The 24,107-nt window shown below is 37.5% G+C and overlaps 1 protein-coding gene across 1 annotated transcript in view; it reads right to left on the reverse strand.

The window, feature by feature from the left end:
* Positions 1-24,107, reverse strand: part of LOC150097977 (transient-receptor-potential-like protein) — a 192,748-nt gene that overhangs the window by 22,671 nt on the left and 145,970 nt on the right. The window contains 1 exon segment of the mRNA XM_090406648.1: positions 19,461-19,664. Coding sequence (XP_090262774.1) covers positions 19,461-19,664 — 204 coding nt within the window.

The following is a 24,107-nucleotide window of genomic DNA, read 5'->3' on the forward strand; positions in this document are numbered from 1 at the left end:
TGTCCGATGAAAAAGGTTAGAGTCCTTCCTTTTTAATTTAAATGGTAAAATTAACTTGAGGGTGGATATTGTTAAGGAATTATAGAAAGCTTCAAAGAACCTGTGGGCTTATGTGGTCATGTGGCAAAGATTATCTGTAATCTCAACTAAAGTTGGGTTTTGTGAAATGAGGGAAAATTTAGTATCAAAGATTCCCAGTTGGAAATAGGGAAAATAAAAGTGGGAAGTCATTGTTACACCTTTATTTTGTTTAAAATATGCTGATTTAAGATTGTGCTTAAAGAATTTACAAATGTCAGAGGGAAATATTTTGAAAATTAATTCTAATGCATTATCTACTGGAACATTTATAAAATGGGACAATACATTAAAGCTCACTAAGTGATCATTCTCCTGTTACTGAAAGTTCTGTATAGTGATAGTGATTAAGAAATGGGCTAAAAATAGGCTACAGTAAAAATACAGTCTTGAGAACTCAGTTCCAAATACTGTAATACTACTGCAAATTTTCCTCACAATTGCTGTAAGTGTTGCTAGTTGTGAGAGGAGATTTTCTAAATTAAAATTGATTAAGAATTACCATTATTATGAAATAGACCAACAATATCATTGACGATTTTGCTAACAGAAAAGCAAGCAAATTAACAATTTAGAATGTTGAAATTAAAGTTTTACTTCAAAAATAAACATAGTGCTTTAATTTATTTCCCTACACGTCATTTTGACTTTTTGTAGTATTTTTGATGTGTATTGAGAGGGTGGCAAACTCTGGGACCACCCCGGGTGGCAAAAGCTCTAGCTACACCACTGAGCTGCAGCAATTTATGGGATCTAGGATAAGATACAGTGAAGTTATTGGTTTGCTGACCTTTCATAGTCCATATCACCTTAGAGTGTACAGGTAAAAAAATCTTTAATTTGGAGTTGGTTAAGGGCTGCATGACCATAAAAACTAGCTTGAATGGATTCTAGTTGCAGATCTACTTACATGACCTACCCAGGAATGTGAAGAATGTGATAAAGAAATGCAATAAGCAAAGCCTAGCAAATAAGAAACAGTGGTTTCAATTATGGTAATACATTCTGGGAAATAAGAGCATATGAGAAAGATATTAATCCAGTACTTCGAGCATATAAGGAAAATAGGATACAGTAAAAGAAACTCCGTCTAAATCAATAGAATAATCCAGTGGATTATTCTATTGATTTAGATGGAGTTTCTTATATGGAATAAAATGGAACACTATATAGAATAAAACCAGATGGCTCTCATACCGCAAGCTCTGTTTACCTCTTCAATGGGAAGGCCAAGGCTTGATATAACTTAACTACAAGATAACTTTTTTTTTTGTACCCTATTTTTCCTCAATAGTCAATACCACATACAGACCAGAGAATATTTTTTCTTTTACTACCAAAGGTCTCTCTCTCTCTTTATCTCCTTAATAATGACAACAACTCATGCTAAGACATCTAACAACCTTTTACAGAGAGCCTTTCTTTCCTGGAATACTGTGATAAAAAGCCACCCTGCTATAGATAAGCATATCTTCTTTTCTGTGCAGAGTTGGTGCAGTGTAAGATTCTTAAGGGATATCCTATCCCCAGTTCCTAGCAGATCTTGCAATTATGTGAACTAGGCTGGACAGAGAGGTATTATCAAATGTGCTTTTCAGATGGCCATGCCTGAGGTCAATCAAAAGCAGGTATTCAGCAAATGACAGTAGAAGACCCAGTTCCTGTATATTCTTTGAAATCTGGTCATACCTATACCTTGGTAACGCTCAACTTTCCCAACATGAATAAGATATACACATTAATCTAATTGCCACAGATTTCCCTTTACTGAGATCTGCCTTAAAGTATTAGAGCCGTTTCACTTGATGCTCATAATACAGCTACCTCAATGTGCATGAATGAGGATCAAGATATTTTTTGTATAGCAAATGGCACCATGTTAGAACTACAATTTGCACTATGAAATATATCTTGATCCTCCTCATGCATGAACAATGAAGAAAACAACCCAGTCTACAATTATCTCGTTATCACAGCAAAAGCAGTAATATGCAACTTTTGCCTTCAACACTCATGCAGAGACACCTTTGCAGAGAGAGAGAGAGAGTCAGTGAGTCACTACCTGGAATCTTCAAACAGAAAGTGAGATGCTGTATTCTCCACAAACATCATCACAGTGAGAACAAGACTGTTAACACCATGTGAAAGAGATAAATTCCTGACTGACAGGGCAACATCATAATGCACTTTTCAATCTAGCAGTAGCATCACTCTAAAAAAAAGAGTGAGGGTGGAATAGGTTATTTTGCATACAGAACAAACCAGAACCATTTAGAGAAATAAACAAATCCTGAAATTCTAATTTTGATTTTTTTATTAAATCTTTTAGTAACTGGTATAGCAAGCAGTCACTATACATGTAAAACTCTGTCAGAATGCAGAGAAATCCCTGTAAATGAATGTCTGATCTCCCCAGAGGGGAGATGAGCCAGACTTTCAAAATTAGTATCCATATGCAACACTTATGGAAAATTATTTCCAAAGCCTGAGGTCCCTAATTTTTACATTTTTATTTTGCACGTGGTGAGGGTCCCTGATTACACCTAATCAGTTAATATTTGTCATGTGCAAAATAAAAATCTAGCACTAACAAGCCTTGGCCAAGAAAAATATTTTAACATTGATGAACTTGAGTATCTACACATTAATATATCAAAATAATCCCACACATTCACAAACTGGATTTCTTTTTACCATCACACCTCAGGTTTTACAGTTGCTCCAGAGGCTTCTCTGTACAGAAGGAATAGGTTTAGAGGACCGTATCCATGTGAGGACCATATCCATATGAACTCAAGACTTTTCCAAAGTCTTGAGTTCATATGGATATGGTCCTCACATGCAATGAGTCAACTTACTATACTTGGAAGCATTCTTCTGACTGACCGACAGTAAATAACTCATCCAAACATTACTTCGCTCATGAAGGATAAAGTACCAGAATACTGTATACATTGGCAATTGAGTCCTTGGAAGAGCTACATTGGAAAATTACTCCGACAATAATGTCACCATCATAATACACAATGAGGAAAAAAAAATTACCATTCCTGTAACACACAAAATGTACACAAGAAGCCTCTGGAGCAACTGTAAAACCTGAGGTGTGACAGTAAAAAGAAATCCAGTTTGTGAATGTGTGGGATTATTTTGAGGAATGGATGGAACTGTATAAGAGTTAGACTGCATTTGAATAGTTTTGACGAGTCAACTGGAAAAACTGTTGCCTGAAGGGAGAGTAATGATCACAGCGAACAGATGATCTGAGGAAACTAGAGGTGATATGGAAGAACAAAAAAGTAAAGTAGGAGAGGTGAGTAGTGCAAGTGAAAGGATGAGAGAGCATGAATACAAGACAGACAGGGAAATAGGGAGAAGTTTGCAGCTGCTCACACATTATCTAATCCCAAACCTTTGCCAGCATATGAATCCAAGGCCAGGGGAAGGTTTTCAGATCAGTAGTGATAAAGAGGAATGGACATGGAGTGGTATGGAAGAGTGACATCTGCAAAATGGTGTCAGAAGGACTTGTTATAGAAACAAATGAGCTATTATGTTTGTTTATGAATGCCCAAATTATCCAAAATAAGAGGAAAGAAATTATTGCACACTGAGTTCATTTGTCCAAAAATTGCCTAAATAAGTGAGATGTAGTTGGATGAGGACAACATCCTGACATGATTAGAGATTAAGGGATATGATGTTTTCCATAAAGATAGAGTAGAAAGGGAGAAGAAATTATATTTATAATAGTGGAGGTATTATGCTCATTCAATGTGGAGAGGCAAGAAACAAATAGTGGCAGTAGTTTTGAGGAAATATGTTGCAAGGCAGAGGTGGACAGGATATCACTTACCACCCTCCACCTGATAATATGGCAGTGAGAAGGAAATGTATAGGCAAATTAGCCTGGAAAATAAGAAATAAGTAATTTTGATTATGGTAATATAGCATGGGATGACAAAATAGTATCCCAAAGTAAGGAAAATTAGTTTCTTGAGTTTTTGATGGACAACTACCTTAGCAATATGTAACAGAGAGCATGTAGGGATCAAGGATCTTGGATTTGATCATCTCATCAGAGGATGTCATTATAAATGAGGTGTCAAATCTTCCTCCACTTGGTGAAAGTGACCATGAAGTTATTACTTTAGTGTTGGTAGCATATAAGAACTTCTGTGAGAAAGGAATATATATATATATATATATATATAGCAACTGTATCATGGAATGAGGAAATGGGTACAATGTAGATCAGTATTGCTTGGGCCCTAGTCAAAAAGTATCTGGAAGAGGCAGTGTGAATGTATCCCAAGGGTCAGAAAGTTAAATAAAGTAGATGTGAAATGGATAAATGAAAAGGTTAGGTACTGGAAGAAGGTGTTATGGAGACAGCACAAGATGAGTGGTAATAATCAGCTGCATGAGAAGTACATAGAACTCAGCCAGGAAGAAAACTCAGTAAGTGGCAAAAATGCAGTATGAGGCAAAAAAAAAATCTTAGGAAGTTATTTCAATATATGGCGAATGATTATGGAAGAATGATATTGGTTAGTTTGGTTTATTTAGATTTACAGCTGAAGCAACTCAAGGGCTATGAAGCCAGTGTATTATGTATGTTAATTGCATGTGTTCTAAATAGCCTGTTTGCCTGTTCTGAGGGATGAAAAACTCGAGTTTCCAGGAGAAAAAAGTTCCAAAAAAAAAAAAATCTACCTCTGTGTGAGATTGGCTAACTCACCTTCAGTTGAAAAGCACTGATAAAGGCTCTTTGTATCCTAGATGAGATTAGAACCTGGGTCTTTCCAACCAAAGGACATCGTCAAAACCGACTGAGCTATGGAGGCTCTAGATGATGTTGGTCAGTGAAAATGGTAGTATGATAACTACTGCAGAGGATAGGATATACTTGAGATATTAAATGAGGAACTCATTAAGGTATTTCAGCTTTGTGAATGTGACAACATGTAGAAATTGAGAAAGGAGGGACAGGGCCTGATGGTGAGTAAACTTGATGTTAATAAGGCTGTAGTGCTTGATGATGTATCACTATTTTGAGAAAATGTTCAAGGAGTTAACAACGGCTTCAACATACCTTTTTAATGTGAGTCTTACTCTGTGTCAAGTTCTAAAGGAGTGGAAAGAGGGCAAAATTGTTAAACTTTATAAGGGAGGTGATAAAACAAGTTTCAAATTATAGTATCTTGAGTTATGGTTAAAATCTGATAGAAGTTAGTGAAAACCAAGATTCAGAACTGGACTGGCAACAGCAGCATTCTCTTTGATGAACAGTGTGGTTTTACTACAGGAAGATCATGTTTTAGCAATCTACTTATAAGGTAACAAAGGCAATGGACAAGGAAGATTTTAGGTGGGAGGTGAATTTCATCACCCAGTGTGAGAAAGTGGCTAGAAAGAGTTCCATGTTTGGTCTCTAGAGCAGGATTTCCAAACTATGTAAAAAATAGATTAAAAATACAAAAAATTATATAAAATGGATAAAAAATAAATTTAAAAAATCCTTAGCCCACACATGGTACCTCATATACTATCATCATCATCATCAAATTCCTGCCATGTACCCTCAAGGGGTGTACAGGCCTAATATACTATAAGTTTGCAAATAACCTTTTGTGGGTAGGCACAACATTATTATTATTATTATTACGGGCAACTCCAAGGAGTCCTTAGAACTCATCGAGGGAGGCCCTAAACATCATGTCCATCACAACTATTTGACATTCACACAGTATCTATTATACTTTGCCTTGAACTCATTCACTGTCATAGCACCCACAACAGACTCTGGCAGCTTATTCCACTCATTAACCACTCTAAAAGTAAAAAAAAAACAGCTCTAACACCCTTACTAACCACACTCTTGCCCAGCTTCCATGGATGTCCCCAAGTCCTCCCACCACCAATCCTGTTCTCAAAAATATCCTCTGAATTAATCCTATAGAAACCCTTCAGCAAGAGTGTTCTAACCCTCCTATCTAAATCATATCTCCCCTTTTCCGCCTATCAACCAGTTTCTGCAACCCACAAATCTTCAACCTGTTTACATTAGGTTCATTCCATACACCCGCTATCCTCTTAGTCACTCAACTCTGGATCCTCTCCACCTCCTCCCCATCAAGAAGGAACCTAGGTGACTAAATCTGGGCACAGTAGTCGAGTTGAGGTCTTATCAAGGCTCGGTACAGAGGTACAATAACTTGCTTGTCTCTGCTCGTCAAAGTATTCTTCAGCATCCAAGTGATTTGATGAGCTGATTTAGCTACTTTTGCAATGTGCCCCCTAAACTTCATATCCCTATCCACCAACACTCCCAAGTCCGTGGCCTCATCAATCTCCCGGAACACAGTTCCACCAATGTGATTTACTGCTGCTAATCTTTTCACTCCAAAATGCATAACCTTACATTTTGCCACATTAAATTGACATCCATTCTCCTTAGCCCAGACTTCCAATCTATCCAAATCATCCTGCAAAATTTTGACATCTTCTGCATTCACTATTGCCCTACCCAACTTTGCATCATCAACAAACAAATGAACCGTTCCTCTCAGTTCCTTCCCTATATCGTTAATGAACAAATTAAACAGCAGTGGTCCAAGAACAGAACCCTGCGGCACACCTCTAGTCACAGGCCGTCTTTTGGACTCTACTCCCGAGTAAACTACTCTCTGGTATCTCTCCATCAACCACCCTCCTATCCATCTCACCAACCCTATATCCATTCTCATATGTTGCAGTTTACGGATTAGAATTCCATGTGGTATCCTGTCAAAGGTCTTAGCCAGGTCCAGCAGTATCACTGTAAACCCTTTACCCTTATCCAGTTCAGCCATCACTGTGTTATAAAACCTGAGCAAGTTACTGAGGCATGATCTACCCTTCACAAAACCATGCTGTCCCCCATATAGCATCTCATTTCCATCAATCCATTCCTGTATTTTTCCCTTGACTACTTTCTCCAAGACCTTGACAACGACTCCTGATATGCTGATCGGTTGGTAATTTGCAACAGTAGTCTTGGATCCTCCTTTATGCAGTAGAACTATTTCCCCTCTTTCCACTCCTTCGGGACTAAACCAGACCCGAGACTCAGATTAAACAATATGGTCAAGGGCACTGACAATTCTTTAACCGCTTCATGTAAGATCCATGCTGGTATACCATCCAATCCCACAGATATATTCACATTAAGGTTCTGTTATAGGCTATTCACCTCCACTTCATTCACCACAATTCCCATATAAACTAATGGTGCCTTCATTCTTTCAATGTTACCACCTGGATGATATACTCTTGCAACGTGCTCACTCAGTAATTCCACTATATCGACTGATTCAGTGACCTCCCTACCATCGGCATTCCTTAAAATCATTTTGCCATGTGCAGCATATTTAAAGAACTGTTTGGGATTCTCTTTAGCTTGCATGGCTAATTTCCTTTCATAATCTGCTTTTGCTTTTCTTACCACACTTGTCACCCTTGTGGCCTGCGCTTTATACCGGTCATGTGCCTGCAGGTCACCTTTCTCCTTAAATTCCTTCCACAGTTGTTTCTTTTTTTGCAACTCAAGTTTAATGGTGTTATTCATCCATTTAACCCCTACTTAATTTACTATTTGGACTCTAGGTATACATTCAGCCATAACCTCCTGCAAATGCTCCTTGACCTCTTCCCATGCCCTATCAACATCTAGCCCTTACAGTTTTACATGCCATGGCACTGAACCAAGCAATCTCCTAAGCTTGTCATACTTGCCAGCACGGTAATTCCACATGTACCTTGTCTTAATCGAAAATTTCACACATTTAGCCACCTTCCAGGTCAAGACCCTATGATCACTCTCACCAATAGGTGGCAACATGGTCATATTTGTTACAATCAAATTCTCAGATCCTCAGGCACTCTCGAACCCCTAATGTTTTCCATTACATGCTGTCTCAGATAGTTATCCCTTAGTAACTGAATAAAATCCAGTTCCTTCCTCACGTGTGTCCTCTCTTCCTTCCAATCAGTGTTACCATAGTTGAAATCCCCCATAATAATTATCCTCCTTCCACTCATTTCATCAGTTTGTCTATGCATACTATCTCCACTATCTATTCCATCACCTGGTCTATAGCAGCACCCAACTGTACATTTTGTTCCGTTAGTCTCAATCTCACACCAAATAGCCTCAAATGAACTCTTTTCACTATCCTGTAATACAACTTCTATTCTCCTTGGCTGCAGTTCATCAGCTATCATCAATAACAATCCTCCCCCCATTTTATTCTCTCTGTCCCTCCTGAACACACTATACCCTACACATTCTATCCCACTAACTATATCATCTTCTGTCAGCCATGTTTCACTAATGCCAATAACCTGTGGCCAGGAAGAGCCAACCAAGACCAAAAATTCTTCCTTCTTGTTCCTAATACTTCTGGCATTAGTATACATGAAATGCAGTTGTCCATTTGTCCCACCCCTATCTTGATGCGTTATACTAACTATCCCTTTCTGATTTCCTGTCCTCCATACTAGCTCGGGCTCATTATATACATTCTTACACTCAACTGCCTCACTGATGTCTGTATATCCACTTCCTCCCCTCCTTAATAGTTCTAGTTTCCCTGATTTTGCACATCCACTCTCACTTCACTCAGCAACACTTTTTCCAGTCTTCGCACTCCAAATTCATTCAAATGTAAGCCATCCATCTTGTTCAAATCCTTTCGCCCATCAAACTCACTCCACACGTCCACAAACTCCACACCACACCATCTGCATAATCTGCGCATAAAGTCATTTGCGATTATGGCCTTCCTAAACTCCTCTCTGTCATAACGCGGCAGCAGACTCACTATCCTAACTCTATCACTCTTTTCTTTCACTACCTCTAATAATTCCTTTAAGTCCTTTCTCATATCAAATTTATCTCCTTTCAAATCATTCGTTACTGCTACGACTATCATTTCTTTCACCCTCTGCTTTTGCTCTCTAATACTCTCACTTACATCTTTAATTTTCGCACCCGGTAAGTACGATTTAGTCAAACTCTCATCTATCACACCTCTTACTAACGAGTAAGCACAACACTGATTCCTTCATTTCTGAAACACTCCCAGTCATATGCTTATTTTTCCTTTCATACACTTGCTTACTTCCGTTAGCCGAGGCACTTGAGAAAGAGTGCCTCGGCTAATGGAAGTTGCTCCGGAACAGATCGAATTGGGCGCATATTATTGCTTTGGAGATGAGCTGTTTAATAGGTATCAGCAAATTGTGTATGGGGGGGGGGAACAATATCTCAGAAGAGGAAAGTCAACTAGTGATTTATCCTAAGGGATAAATCACTAGTGTTGGGCTACTTGTTTAATGATACTGGGAAAGGTCTGGATGGTGATGTAAAGTTGGGAAGGACTATGAGGAGTAAAGCAGATGTAACTTTCTAAGAGGACTTGAATACACTGGGTAATGTGCAAGTGAGTGGGGTTACCAGTTCAATATTGCTAAGTGTTTAATTTAATTTTTTTTTTTTAATTTGGAAAACGAACATGGAATGCAATGTATAAAATTGGAGAATATCTTAGAAAAGGTAAAGGAGATAAGAGATCTGGGGGGTGATAGTAGATAAGTACCTAAAATTTATGGGATGTCACTAAAGTTGTGAGAATAGCACAAAGATCACTGTGATGTTGCAGAGGACACTTACAAATAAAGGAATTATGGTTCCATTGTATAAACTATTCACAGATTTGGTCACCTTATTTTGAAAAGGACGATGAGATATTGGAAAGGGTTCAGAGATGATTGACTAATATGGTTTTTGGTCGCTGGAATATTGAATATGAAGAAGGTCTGAGAAAATAATTTGTAGTGTAGTGGATAGGAGAAGAAAGAGGAGGATGGGGATATTATAGAAACATAATAGTGAGTAAGTGGTTATTATCAAATTAATGTGGATTAAGTTTTCCACTGTATGTGGGAGGGAGACAGCAGAAACAAGAGACCATCCCTGGAAGCTGTATAAGTAGTGGGGGGGGGGGGGGGATCAAGAGTAGGTTTTTCATGGAGAGAGGTAGTGGAGATAATGAATGCATTTAAGGCATGGTAGTTGTGTGTGTGACAGTGGGACCTTCTACAATGAGTCTTTTGATTCCATGAAGGTCTGTTGATGATAAAAATAGCTTACTGGCACAGAACTATAAATACAATTGGTCAAGTGCAGGGAGGGAATATCTATCTAGGCTGAAATGGATAGAACTACTCAACCACTTCAAGAAAATTCTGAGGAAATAGCACAATGTATTGAACAACTTCTTCACTCAGGGGAAGAGCAATAATCATAAAGCATTCTCTGGTACATTCTGAAAGTATTTACACAACCTGAAGACTTCCTCTATCTGTAAATCATCAATTAAAGATTTTGCAACAAAATAAACTGGAAATTCTACTCAGCAAGACACTACATGGGAAGTCAAAGCATAGTCTTTTTGAAATGAAAATTACACTGATTAGAATCATCTTTCTCAAGAATTTTCAGCTGACATGCAGCTATTTTAAAATATATTCTGAAAAAAAAATCTATGAAATGTCCACAACTGTACACAATCCTTTAAATGACAAATACTTCCCAAATACCACACTTTTATCAAGATGCTATCAAGCACTGGAAAGGGCATCAAACACTAAATGGAGCATCCCTCCCAACTGGACAATATTTTCTCTTCCTGCCATGGAGCCAGGCAGAACCAATGGAGATGTTCTAACCCAAAACCTGAAGTAGAAAAGCCATAAAAATTTGCTAATAAAAAACTGAAAAGCAAATTTAGTCTCAACATGTAAAATTAGCAATCATACAAGCTTTTACAGATCTTACAATAGTGAAAGAACATCCAAACTCTACAAGAAATTCATGGGAATTCTTGTGGAGTGAGTTTGGATGCCTACCTAAGATAGTTTCTTAGTCTATAGCAACTTTCATGCAACAAAGTTGTCTTCTTCCATTTAAATCAGCATGAAAGGTAACCAAACCATAGTCTACCAGTCATCCCCTGCAATACAGATGACAGCAAATATAGTTTTTATGTTCTTCAAGTCAGATATTAACAGTCTGTTGCAAGTAGGCTAGTATACACATGGAAATTTATACAGTCCAAGATGTGCAAGAAGATGAAGCTGATCCTTGGGAGAATTGATGAAGGCTGCTAGTTGGATTTGAGTTTAAAAGTAGCATAGAGATTATATACACGTAGAACTATCTTTTCCAGGCTTTATCATCCCTCCAGTCTATATTCCCATAGTTGAAATCCATAATGATAATCCCACTTGTATCCATAACTTTAATCTGCCCATGCAGTTCAAAATCCTCTTCAGTAGTAATCAACTATGTATTTTGTCCTGTAAACTTCTACTTAACACCAAGTGGCCCTTCCCTTAATGCATAACATTATACATATCCGCAAGGAGATGTGTTGTACATTATGGGAGATACTGAGATAGGAGTGTTGGTAGCTTGCTCCACCTTTGCAAGGAGTTGCCCGGTGTTGTACCACTTTACCCCAGCCCTGAAGATACTTTCAGGCGCAAACTTTGTTTGCACACTTGGATAAAGGATTAAACTAAATTTATTATAGCTTCAAACCCATTGCCTGCATTATTCATTTTATCACTATCATTCCTCAACTGTACTAGATTCAATTCATCAGCAATCATTAGCAGTACTCCATCCTTCTTGTTTTGCCTGACTTTCCTGAATACAACTATACCCATTGCATTAATATATCCTCTTCTGTCATCCGGGTCTCACAAATGCCATTAGTTTTTTATTAATTTGCATTTATACTGCATTGGAAGGTGTAAAAGTCAGGGGTAGGAACTTCAACAAACTTCAGGTATGCAGATGACACAGTCCTTATAGCAGAATCTGAAGATGATCTTCAAAACTTAGTCACAGAAATTTACAACAGAAGCTTAGACATGGGATTAATTATTAACCTAAAGAAAACAAAGTGCATGATTATATCAAAAGAACCAATAAATAAGAAATTAAACATAACTATTAACAAAAAGAAATTTGAACAGGTTCAATCTTTTATATATTTGGGACAAATGTTTACAGATGGAGGAAATTCCCTTAAAGAAATAAAAAGAAGAATAGAGATGGCAAGAAAAGCCTTTATTGTTATGAAAACTGTTCTAACATCCAGAGACATTAACATAGACACAAGAAAAAGATTAATAAAATGCTATATCTGGTCACATCTTCTCTACAACAGTGAGGCATGGACTCTAAATAAAGAAGCAGAGAAAAAATTAGAAGCTTTCGAAATGGACTATCAGAAGAATATTAAAAATATCATGGACAGAGAAAATGAAAATTAAGATGTTTTAAAGAAAACAAAAATGAAAATAATTAAAGAATGAAAACTGAAATATTTTGGACATCTAACTAGACAAGAAGGCATTCAGAAATTAATATTAGAAGGGAAACTTGATGGAAAAAGAGGGAGAGGTAGACCCAGGAGAATGTGGTTTGAAGGCATTAAGGATTGGACTGGCTTGAATTATTGTTCTAGAGCAGCAAAAGAAAGAAAAAAAGTTCTGTGACATGGTTGCCAACCTTGGGGATGACTCTTGAAGAAAAAGAAGAACACTGCATTGTATTCTATTGGAATCTAAATGAATTTACATTTTTAATGACAAAGAAAGAGAGAAAGATAATGAAAATTACTTGTAGGAAATTCCTGAATCCATCCCTGAATATAATCTTCATATGAAAAGTATATTATCAGTTATTCTTACCTGGTAACGATGATCAACAGCCTTTTCATTTTCATTTTTCTCCTAAAAAAATTAATGGAAGTTACATATTTAAAGTATTCTGTACTAATGAAATTTATTAATAACTTATTTTTCCCTTACTAAATTTAATGGACAAATGTAAATTTTGTTTTACAATATACAAAAAACCCACCTTTTTAAGAAATTTTTATGATAATTCTACCCACAGAAAGTGAGAATCTTGGGTTCTTTGTGCTCATGAATAGATAACAAGGGAGTCAACTAAACATGATACCACATCAAACAACAATGTAAATATGTCTTCCCAGCTGCTGAAAAATCATTGCACCTTTTATAACTGAAGAGTAAATGAGTCATCTCTACTTTCCAGTCTCTACTTACCAATGTAATGAAAAACAGAATTTAATAGTCAAAATTAGTCAGAATCTGAGATATTGAGAAGAGCATTAGTACATAGTATGGAGATTCCTGTTATTCACAGGAAACTATTATTATTATGCAGGCTCCTTTGTGCAGTCCAAGGACTTATCAAGGACAGATAACTCACTGAGTCCATGTCGTACATTGCCTAAATACCTATCATATCTCTAAAGATGCACTACATATTCACTGATAGCCCATTATTCCACATACTCATCGCATGCCACGAGAAGGACCTAAATTTTGCATGCTTCCTAACTGTTTTAGTGTGTTAATGACACCTAGTTTTTGTGTTGGTGGTGGTAGGAGTTTACGTGTATATATTGGCCAGTGCTTCAGGTAAACACTGGAGGAAAGACTGCCAGAAGAAAAATATATGACAGGAAGCGTGTTCTGCCTTTCAATCTCGACTGTGAATTGTATGCGTGAATTATTTTATGTTGCTTATTTAGGTGACTGAGGAAAGTGTTTAATGTCAGGTGGCCATGGGACCAGATAGTGAAAACATCATCAACATATCCTAGCCAGACTTTGGGTTTTAAAGGAGAGAAATCTAGAGCACGTTGCTCAAAAAGCTTCTATATAAAAGTTAGCAACTGGGGAGGAATAATGGTGAGCCCATGGCTGTGCCTTCTTTTTGTAGGTAGAAAGTGTTTTGCCACACAAAATAGCTAGAGCGTAGTACATGTGCAAAAAGCACTGCGATATCAGGAGGGAAACAGAAGAATGTGTCATTGATTGGGACATTTGTGAAGAGGGCAGAGATGTCAAAACTGACAAATAAACAGTGGCGTAGCTAGGAGGGGGCGGTCCGCCCCGGGCAGCACTTTGACCTTTTTGAACTTTTGCAGTTAATTCTAAAATACAGTCTCGAGAACTCAATTCCAAATATTGTAATACTACTGTGAATTTCCTCACAATTGCTGTAAGTGTTGTTAGTTGTGAAGGAGTTTTTCTAAATAAAATTTGATTAAGAATTACCTACATTATTATGAAATAGACTTCGCCAATATCATCGACGATTTTGCTAACAGAAAAGCAAGAAAATTAACATTTTAGAATGTTGAAATTAAAGTTTTACTTCAAAACTAAACATAGTGTTTTAATTTATTTCCCTATACATTGTTTTGACTTTTTGTAGTATTTTTGGTGTGTATTGACAGAGGCGGCAAACTCAGGGACTGCCCAGGGCAGCAACAGCTCTAGCTACGCCACTGCTGATAAATCATCTTTTTCGAATGTGATGTCTTTGATTTTGTTTACAATGTTGTGTGTTTTTAATATAAGAAGGGGAATGACCTACCAACTCCTTGAGTGTTAATGCTAGTTTCTTGTCTAGATGATTAATTGGGGCTGTTCTATACTTTCGACTATCGGATGGAGCGATTGTGAGTCTTTGGTAAACCATTAATTCTTGAAGGAATGAGTGTAGTGCAGAAGTAATTTTTTAACTGTATCTTTGGGCCAAGAAGTGACTGATTTAAGTAACTTTTCTGTTTTCCTTTTTATCCAGTTGGTTGGGTTATAGTTAACGAGTTGATAGCTGCTGTTGTTTGAGACTAATTTATTCATTTTTTCTAAATATGTGGTTCGGTTTAAAATAACTGTGGTGCTGCCTTTATCAGCTCTATTAAGATGTCCGGATTTGATTTTGGTGATCAAATCATTGTTGCTTTGGCATACTGTGTGAAATGTAATATAGCTTGTCTCTGTGTGTGTGTGTGTATATATATATATATATATATATATATATATATATATATATATATGTATGTATGTATATATATATATGTATGTATGTATACTCCAGATAATGACCTTAATATGAAGGTCGAAACATCGGGAAATTAAAATAATTATTTCTAACAGTTGTAGTCTCGATAATTTGTCTGAAATTTGGCTGTCTTATTTAGCCGTCTTATTACAGGTATATACAACTACCATTATTGTTACCAAGTATTTCTTAAAAATGCTATGCATTACTGATCTCTCTCTCTCTCCTTTCAGGTTCTTTAATCCATGGCATTACATTGAGGTGGCTCATAAGGCTACTGCAATTATCTATCTCATCCATCTCTTCATCTTACAAATCAAGATCACATGATTATCCTTACCAACTACAGCAAGAATGACATTATTTGCAATCACATCCTCTGATGCCACAACCAAATCCAAAACTCTTCCACCTCATATTCCCTCCACTACACTGTCTAAATATAATTGTCACTTAAAAATTCCAAAAAATTTAGCTTCTTTATTATGGTATGTTATTTCCCTCTTAACAATCTGTATTATCACAATTTATCAAATGTTTATCTGCATCATACTAACTAAACTATCAATATCTCCTATCCTTTTTACCCTCCTATCCTCCCAAAATATGCTATAATTTATAACATTTATTCTAATCAGGACATCACATTCTGCCGAATTTTTTGTGATACTAATTGATCGAAATTTTTCTGATACTAATAATCTTCAAGTAGAGGGAATCGGTCAAGATCACAAACTCATCTTCTCTATTTTTAATACTCCTGAATTTTGTATATAAACAAAAACAGTGTATTGCATGTCCTATACCAATACCTATTAGTCTCATGCCAATTAGTTTTTCCACAGTCCTTAAAGTACTTTCTACCCTGACGGCTCCATTTTATGTGACCCTGCATACAAACAAGCTTACAACAACTAACTGCATCTATACTTGTTCATATATAATCCATTTATTAAATAAAACTTTCTTCTGTTATCAAATGTGCATCTATATATTCCAAACCTTTCTTCCTACACAGTCTTACTATCATATCATTCATTAGTACCGATTCATCAGTATTAATGAACTGAGACTAATGGATTAACCATCATACTGAGGAAACACACACACACTCATTATGCTCCCACCCCAACTACACACTTCTTTCACATTGTCTCTAATATTACTTTCCAATATTTTGCTACCTAGTTTACTTGTCTTCTCAGGCCATTCACATCAATACCAGCAAAACCATCTAAACAACATTCTGACCATGCTCCATCCATAGTTCCCCTGAAATAAGCAAGCAATCTTTTAACATTCTGTTTTGCATGTTAACATTATTATTCAGGAGTCTGCAGTGTTAGCTGAGTGGCTATGCACTTCGCAACCATATGCCTGGGAAAGGAGTGTCCTAGTTCGATTCCCATTACTGATGTGAGGTGTGCTTAGGATCTTTCTCAGACATAGCCAAGTTAGCCAGTCTTGGGTGTGGAGTGCAGGGTTTTTCTCTGCAGTTTATCTGGGTTTTTTTCCTCCCATAAGCAGGCAAACCAGCCTTGAGAACATACCGCTTCTACCGACATAGTATACACCGGGAGGCATAGAGCCAATCACCTTATCCTCGTATAATGGTTGTGGTTATAAGGAATAGAAACCCTCGACACCGTAAGGTAAAAGAGGGAAAGATTAAGAAAGAAAGAAAGAAATTATTCAGGAACTCCATGGAGTCACAAGACTTATTGTGGGAGGCCTATTCTAGATAACACAAAATCTATCATACCACTCTTTAAATTCATTCACAGTTTGTGCTCTCACCACTCAATGTTGTACAGTTCTGTACACTAATATTGTACAGTTCTGACACTTTGGTTATCTGCCACTGCAACTTGCCAAGGTTAATTTATCCCCTTCAAATCCTAGTGACTAAAGTTGGACAGAATAGTCAAGATGTGATCTGATCAGGGTTTTATACAATGGAATCACAACTCTTCTATCTCTGCTGGTGAGCATCCTACTCAGTATTGTGGTAATCTTTGGGTTACGTTCACCACCTTTGCAATATGTCCCCTGAACTTCAAGTTTCTATCAATCATCACTCCAATCCATTGCCTTTCCCACTTCTAGTACAGTTCCACCAACAGTATATACAGTTCACAATCAATGTATCCCAAACCTCAAGATTGTACATTTAGTTGAATTAAATTGATATCCCTATTCATTTGTCCATCTGCACAGCTTATCAGATCCTCCCAAAGGGTAACCACATATGCACTATTACCAGTAACAATTCCCAACTTCACATCATTTGCAAACAACTGCATATTCCATTGCAATCCACTGACAATATCATTGATATGGACATTAAGCAATATGTACTGAGCCCTCAGGGACTAAATGTAAATGTAACCTTCTGCTTCTTTGATATTGCTCACTTATACACAACTCTCCAATACCTATCAGACAGTCAATTCCCAATTCAATTCACTAACCGGACATATAAACTCATGTGCTGTAACTTAGCTGATCATGTGACATTGTTAAATACCTTTCTAAAATCCAAAAAATAGCAATATATGCCTTTCCGTTATCAACCACTCTTGTTACTTTATTATAAAAGGCAATCAGATTACTAAAGCACAAGTGCCCTAAACAAATTAGAGAGAGAATATAGTTTCTTGTAGCTGAGGGATGTTACAAATCTTGAGTGCAAGACTCTTTTAGTGGCTCGTAATTGATTATAAATGAGAGAATGACTTGCATTGGCATACATATATACATACAATGAGCACTAGAAGATTTGATGGATTCTTTAAATCTAGCAAAGGTCAAAATATATTTGAGCCCCACATTGTTTTAAAAAGTAAATACTTTCTTGTAGTTTATGTTGTCGAAATAACAACTTGCCTGGTTTACCAGTGTCTTTTTGGTTCATTCTTCTCGGTGAAGGATAATTAAACGAGTTTTTAATGCCATTTGAGGCATAACACAATAATTTCTGAATGAACATAGATGAAAAAATTTAATAATACTTTATTATTGCAAATATTGCAGTATATAACTAGTATAGGGTGGTCTGAAAAGTTCGATGAATGGTCCGATATCTCAACGGCAACATGGGCCAGGTGCCCACGCATGCACGTGACTATTCAGAGACATGATAAATTTAGTTTAATCCTTTATCCAAGTGTGAGCAAACAAAGTTTGCGCCTGAAAGTATCTTCGGGACTGAGGTAAGGTGGTACAACACCAGGGCAACTTGTTGCAAAGGTGGAGCAAGCTACCAACACTCCTGTCTCAGTATCTCCTATAATGCAAAACACAACTCCTTGCGGATATGTCTATTGTTATGCATTAAGGGAAGGGCCACTACCCAGACTAGTTTCGACCTTTATTGAGGTCTCTTCAGTGGGAGCCAGGCCCAAGCTGAGATACCAGGCAGAAGCATTCACAGGTCATCGCTACCTATAGGAGTTGCCAAATGGTGTGCCACCCTTTTTTAATAAATTACTCTGGATTTAGATAAAGATGTTGAAAGTTTATTTTTCACTTGGTTAGAGTATAATAAATTTAGTTTTCAATATCCAGAGACATGTTGAGAAGCGCCACCTAGCATGGGGTACACGTGACCATCAGGGTAAACCTGCTGTGGGCAGTCAGTCGAACGTAGTCAGTATGAGAAGTAGAATCACAGTGCGATGGAGTAACGTGTGAACATCAAGTTCTGCAACAAATTGGGGAAAATGGAGACGCATGAAATGCTGGTGCAAGTGTACGGGATGGAAGCCATGAGCAGAAAATGTGTTTACAACTGGTTCAAATGCTTTCACTACAGGAAGGAAAGACTGAGGATTAGCCACATTTGGGTCAGTTGTCGACAAGCAGAACCCCAGACATGATCGAGCTAGTGCGACAAATGCTGGCAGGAGATCGGCGACTGACTCTACGATTGCTGGCAGAGGAATTGGGCATTAGCAAGGACATGGTGCTCACTATTGTCTGCAAAGATTTGTGTAAGCGGAAGATCTGTTCCCGGTTTGTGCTGCACAAGCTGACAGATGAACAGAAAGCAAAACGGATGGAAACCTCTGGAGATTTCATTACCATGTGTGACCAGGATCCATCCTTTCTGTGAACCAACGTCATTTGAGATGAGACCTGGTGCTACCAGTTCGATCATGTGCACATTTTGCAGACGTGGCGGCAATCCAAGAACATGCGACAGGGTTCTGCAATCGATTCCTAAAGAGGCTTTTGCTGACAGTTTCCAAAAACTTTATGAACGTTGCCAAAAGTGTGTTGTGAAGGATGGCGATTGTTTTGAAAGCCAATAAAAGTAATTTATTTGTATCTTCTGTTTTGTTTGTTTTCTGATACCATTCACCGAACTTTTTAGATGCACTTCGTATATTGCAGTTCTCTTTTATATAAAATATAAACTTACCTTGTTAGATGTATCATAATTTTTTTTCTTACTCTGAAAAATTCCAACAATATTTTTCACAGTGGGAAAGATATTGAAAGGGGGAGGAACAGTATTTCCTTCTTCAAAATAATTCATAAACAATTTTGTCCTTGCAAATTTCCATTCCACATCAGCACGTTCCTGTGTGCAAATAACCATTAACATTACCAATATATATATCAGTGATTATGCTAAATAATATCACTAATTTGATATGTAAATTCTTCATACTTAATGAAGAGCAGAAGAATTACAGTCCTCATGGATTTTTTTAGGTTTAATTATGCAAAATGTAATAATAATTTTAATAGAGCAGTAATAGAGCTTATTTGGACTGATGACTTTAATAAAATTTTATTATTTCCAATTTTATTATTATTATAATAAATGAGCACCTGAAGCGCTCAACGCACTGTCACGTGGACACAACTTCGCCATTGCTCCCAATAAAATACCTAGTGAGGATATTATGATCCAGATCAAACGCGGAATCCGCCATCTTCCACATCAAGTCGCCAACAGTGTAAGACTGGATGTAGCCTGTGTCCTTTCCAAAGCAAGACCACCAAAAACCAACATATCAAACAAGGAATATAAAGCTCTACAGGAAATGAAGAATAATAAAGAATTAGTTATCACCAAAGCGGATAAGGGAAATGCAACTGTAGTACTTAACCAAAAGGACTACACAGGTAAGCTGAATGCTCTTCTATTAGATCGGGCCACTTACCTCCCTATCAATTACAATCCCACCAACTCTCAAATTAGAAAACTTCACAGGCTCCTTAAGAGAGTCACTTTTTGGCCTGTAGAAGTTACCAACAGATTAAAGCCGTTTAACTCTATACCCCCCCATATTTACGGACTCCCAAAAATACACAAAGAAAATGTGCCATTACGTCCCATAGTGGATGGCATTGATTCCCCCACATAAAAATTAGCTAAACATTTGACCAAAGAGCTCACACACTATACTGGCAACACACCATCACACATAAAAAACTCAGCCCATTTCAAAGCCAGCATAGAAAACCTTACACTCCAACATACTGACATAATGGTCAGCTTTGATGTCTCCTCTTTATTTACAAATGTCCCACTCAAGGAAACTTTAGAGCTAATCCAAGCTAAATTTTCTCCCAATATCTCAGCCTTATTTCAGTTCACAATGAACTCAGGCTATTTCGTTTGGCAGGGAAAATTCTACAAACAAATAGAGGGGACAGCCATGGGTTCACCACTCTCCCCACCCTTGGCCAATTTCTTTATGGAGACCTTGGAAGAAAAAGCCTTAGCCTCTGCCCCACAAAAACCAATTGTATATCCATACAATTGGTTTTTGTGGGGCAGAGGCTAAGGCTAAGGCCAAAATAGCAAACACGTTGATGATGTGTTTGCTATTTGGCCACATGGCTCTGAAACACTTCTCTCCTTCTTAACACACTTAAACAACCAACACCCCAGGATCAAATTCACTCTGGAAAAAGAGGAAAACAACAGCCTCCCTTTCCTAGACACACTAGTCACCTGCCAGCCTAATGGATCCTTGATTTTCTCAGTTTACAGAAAACCCACCCATACAGGCAGATACATTCACCAACAATCCCACCCTCACAACAATATGAAGTAGTGAAAACACTATACAACAGGGCTAAACTAATCTGTTCAAACGACTTGGCCCTAAACACTGAACTAAATCACATCCTCAACACTTTCTCAGCCAATGGCTACCCCCCCCCAAAAAAAAAATCCAAAAAATATTAGAACCTACAAACCACAGATCCCCTCCCCCCCTCCACAACAAGGATTACTCTAAATCCATCACCATTCCCTACATCCGAGGCACCTCAGAAAAGATTACCAAAATCTTAAAAAAACATGACCTGACCTCTTGTTACAAACCTTACAGAAAATTGGCATCCCTTATCCGCTCCACTAAAGACCAACCACTTCCCCTAACCTACCTGATGTTTACCAGGTCCCTTGCAGTTGTAAACTGTCTTACTTTGGCCAAACAGGCAGGACAGCAAATATCAGAATTTCGGAACACAAGGACTACATCCGTTTTCACAAATACAGTCATTCTGAACTTGTGGACCATGCTCTGGATATACGCCACAGAATACGGTGGAAGAAAGCTACAGTAATACACCGTAGCAAATACAAATTTGAAAGACTCTTTATGGAATCAGCCTCAGCCCTAAGAAATTATCCAAACCTCAACAAATTTGGTTGTATGCGACTGCCCCGAATTTGGGAGGCCTACATCAGCAGACCTTCAGCCCAACGGCCAAGAACACCTACTTAGCCCGCTAGAGGACACCATCAGGACTGTTAGGAGAACAATAGCGTCATCTCTTCATTCCCAGTTTCTGTGTTGTAGTGCCTACGTGCACGTAACTTTTTTTGTAAGTTCCTTTAGAAGATGGCAACATGACGTTGCCGAAACATCGGAAAATATTTATTAAAGTTTAATTTAATTTATATCCTTAACTACGTTGTTCAATTCCTTAAGTGTTTTAATAATGCATAACCAATGTATAAGCCTGTCTACGAGAATTGACCTCTATAAAGTCCACAAACTCATACTGTGCTGAGTTAGACTGCAACTAGTAACACACCTAGCATATTACACGCATGTATGCCATTGCATTCCATTTACCTGCAACCAACTCTTTGTGTAAAAAAATCTATTTCCACTCCCTTCCCCACACTCATACAACTTCCAAAGATAATATCTCACTCTTTGCCTCTCTCTATTCATCCCTATGAAAAATCTTTCCCCAATCTCCCTCACCAACTTATGTCATCCATTTTATCTATTCCCAAAGTTTTGTGATTTCATTTCCCTCAACTGCTATTCTTCATAACAAATATTTGTAATATTCCTTAATTAGTTTATCACTAGTCCCTGTCCAAAGTTTCCTCATCTACAGAAACCAGAAGACCAAACTTGTGTACAGTAAGTTTAAATGTGGTATGATGAATACGTACAATAGAAAATTGACTTCCTCATCTCACTGTTCTCCTTATTATAGCAAAAACTAGCTATGTGGTCTTAATAATGCTTGCAATGTGTTGCCCTGACTTAACATCTCTGTAGATTATACTCCAGAATCCTCCATCTCACCTCCTGGAGCACATTCCACCAATAGAGTATAAAGCTTTACTGATACATAGCTTTACTTTATGCTTTTAGAGCAATATCAAAACAACAGTCTTAATTAACTGATCAAATCATTGGAAGGAAATGAGTAGATTGGAAGGAAATGGAATTCATACACTCACTGAGAAATAATTACTTGAAGGAGAATGTGATGGAGGGGGGGGGGGGACTTGGGATACAAGAGTGTTGGATCTTGTTACAGGATCAGAAGACCTGTTGACAACTAAGCTGGCTATGTTGCCTCCAAATGGGGAAAGTGATCATATAATCTTGACTTGGTAGGTAGCAAAATATGGAAATTCCAGTTAAGAAGGGAATTTGGATCTATGTGGATTTACAATGCAGGTGGTTATGATACATTCGGCAGCAGCTTGAAGCAGTATCATGGCATAAAGATCTGCAAGGGAAGAATGTCCATAGTGCATGGGGGATAGTCAAGGGATATCCAGAGGAACCAATATCAAGCTGTATACCCAAGATCAAGAAAGTAAATCAGGTAGGAGTTAGATAGACTAGTAGTAACATTAAGCATGAGCTGAAAAAAAATTAAAATGTTGTGGAGGGTACATAAGGAGAAAGGTGACCAGCTAACTCATGAACAATGCAAGGATGAGACAAGAAAGGTGACCCGTAGGATAAAGAAAGCAAAATCAGATTATGAGAAGCAATCAGCTGAGAAGGCAAAAAGAAATCCCAAAGTTTTTTTTTTTTTTTGGTATGTGACAAGTAGGAGGAAGGATAACTTTAATGAGTGCAGATGGTAGAGAGGTAACAGAGGCATACAAAATTGTTAAGCTGATGCATGACCATTTTGCAAGGGTATATCATCCAAGAGAAGATAATGTTATGGCAGAGGTGATAGGGAATGATGTGAGAACATAGGTTGATGAATTGGAGGTACTTGGGATATTGCAGAATCTGAATGCAAATACAGCTGTGAGATTGGATGGGATATGTAGAGCAGATGTTCTGGCCTTATAAGAAGACTTCAATAGATTGAGTGAATGGACATGAGAGTGGGAATGGTAGTTCAATGTTGCAAAATATAAGGTTTTAAAATTTGGGAAACAAAGATCGAATGTAGAATTTACACTTGGCAGGGATATATTGTTGGAGGTGGAGGAAATAAGAGATCTTGAGGTGATGGTGGCCTTGATTAGGCAACATATGCACTACTGTGCACATATTCAGTTAATTTATTTTTCAAAAGGATGAAGAGATGTTGGAAAGGGTCCAGAGGTGACTGACTAAGGTAGTTTCTGATTTCTGGAATGTTTAATATGAGGAAAAGTTAAGAAGATGCAATTTACAGAGTCTAGTGGATAGGAGGAAGAGGAGTGATATGATAGAGATGTACAAGTTGGTAAGGGGTTGGTATAGGATTAATTTGAAGAGGTTTTCATAAAATGGTGAGAGAT

This window comes from Typopeltis vanoorti, chromosome 16 (genome assembly GCF_054136105.1).
Source record: "Typopeltis vanoorti isolate ZY-2024b chromosome 16, IOZ_Tvanoo_1.0, whole genome shotgun sequence".
Taxonomy (NCBI): domain Eukaryota; kingdom Metazoa; phylum Arthropoda; class Arachnida; order Uropygi; family Thelyphonidae; genus Typopeltis; species Typopeltis vanoorti.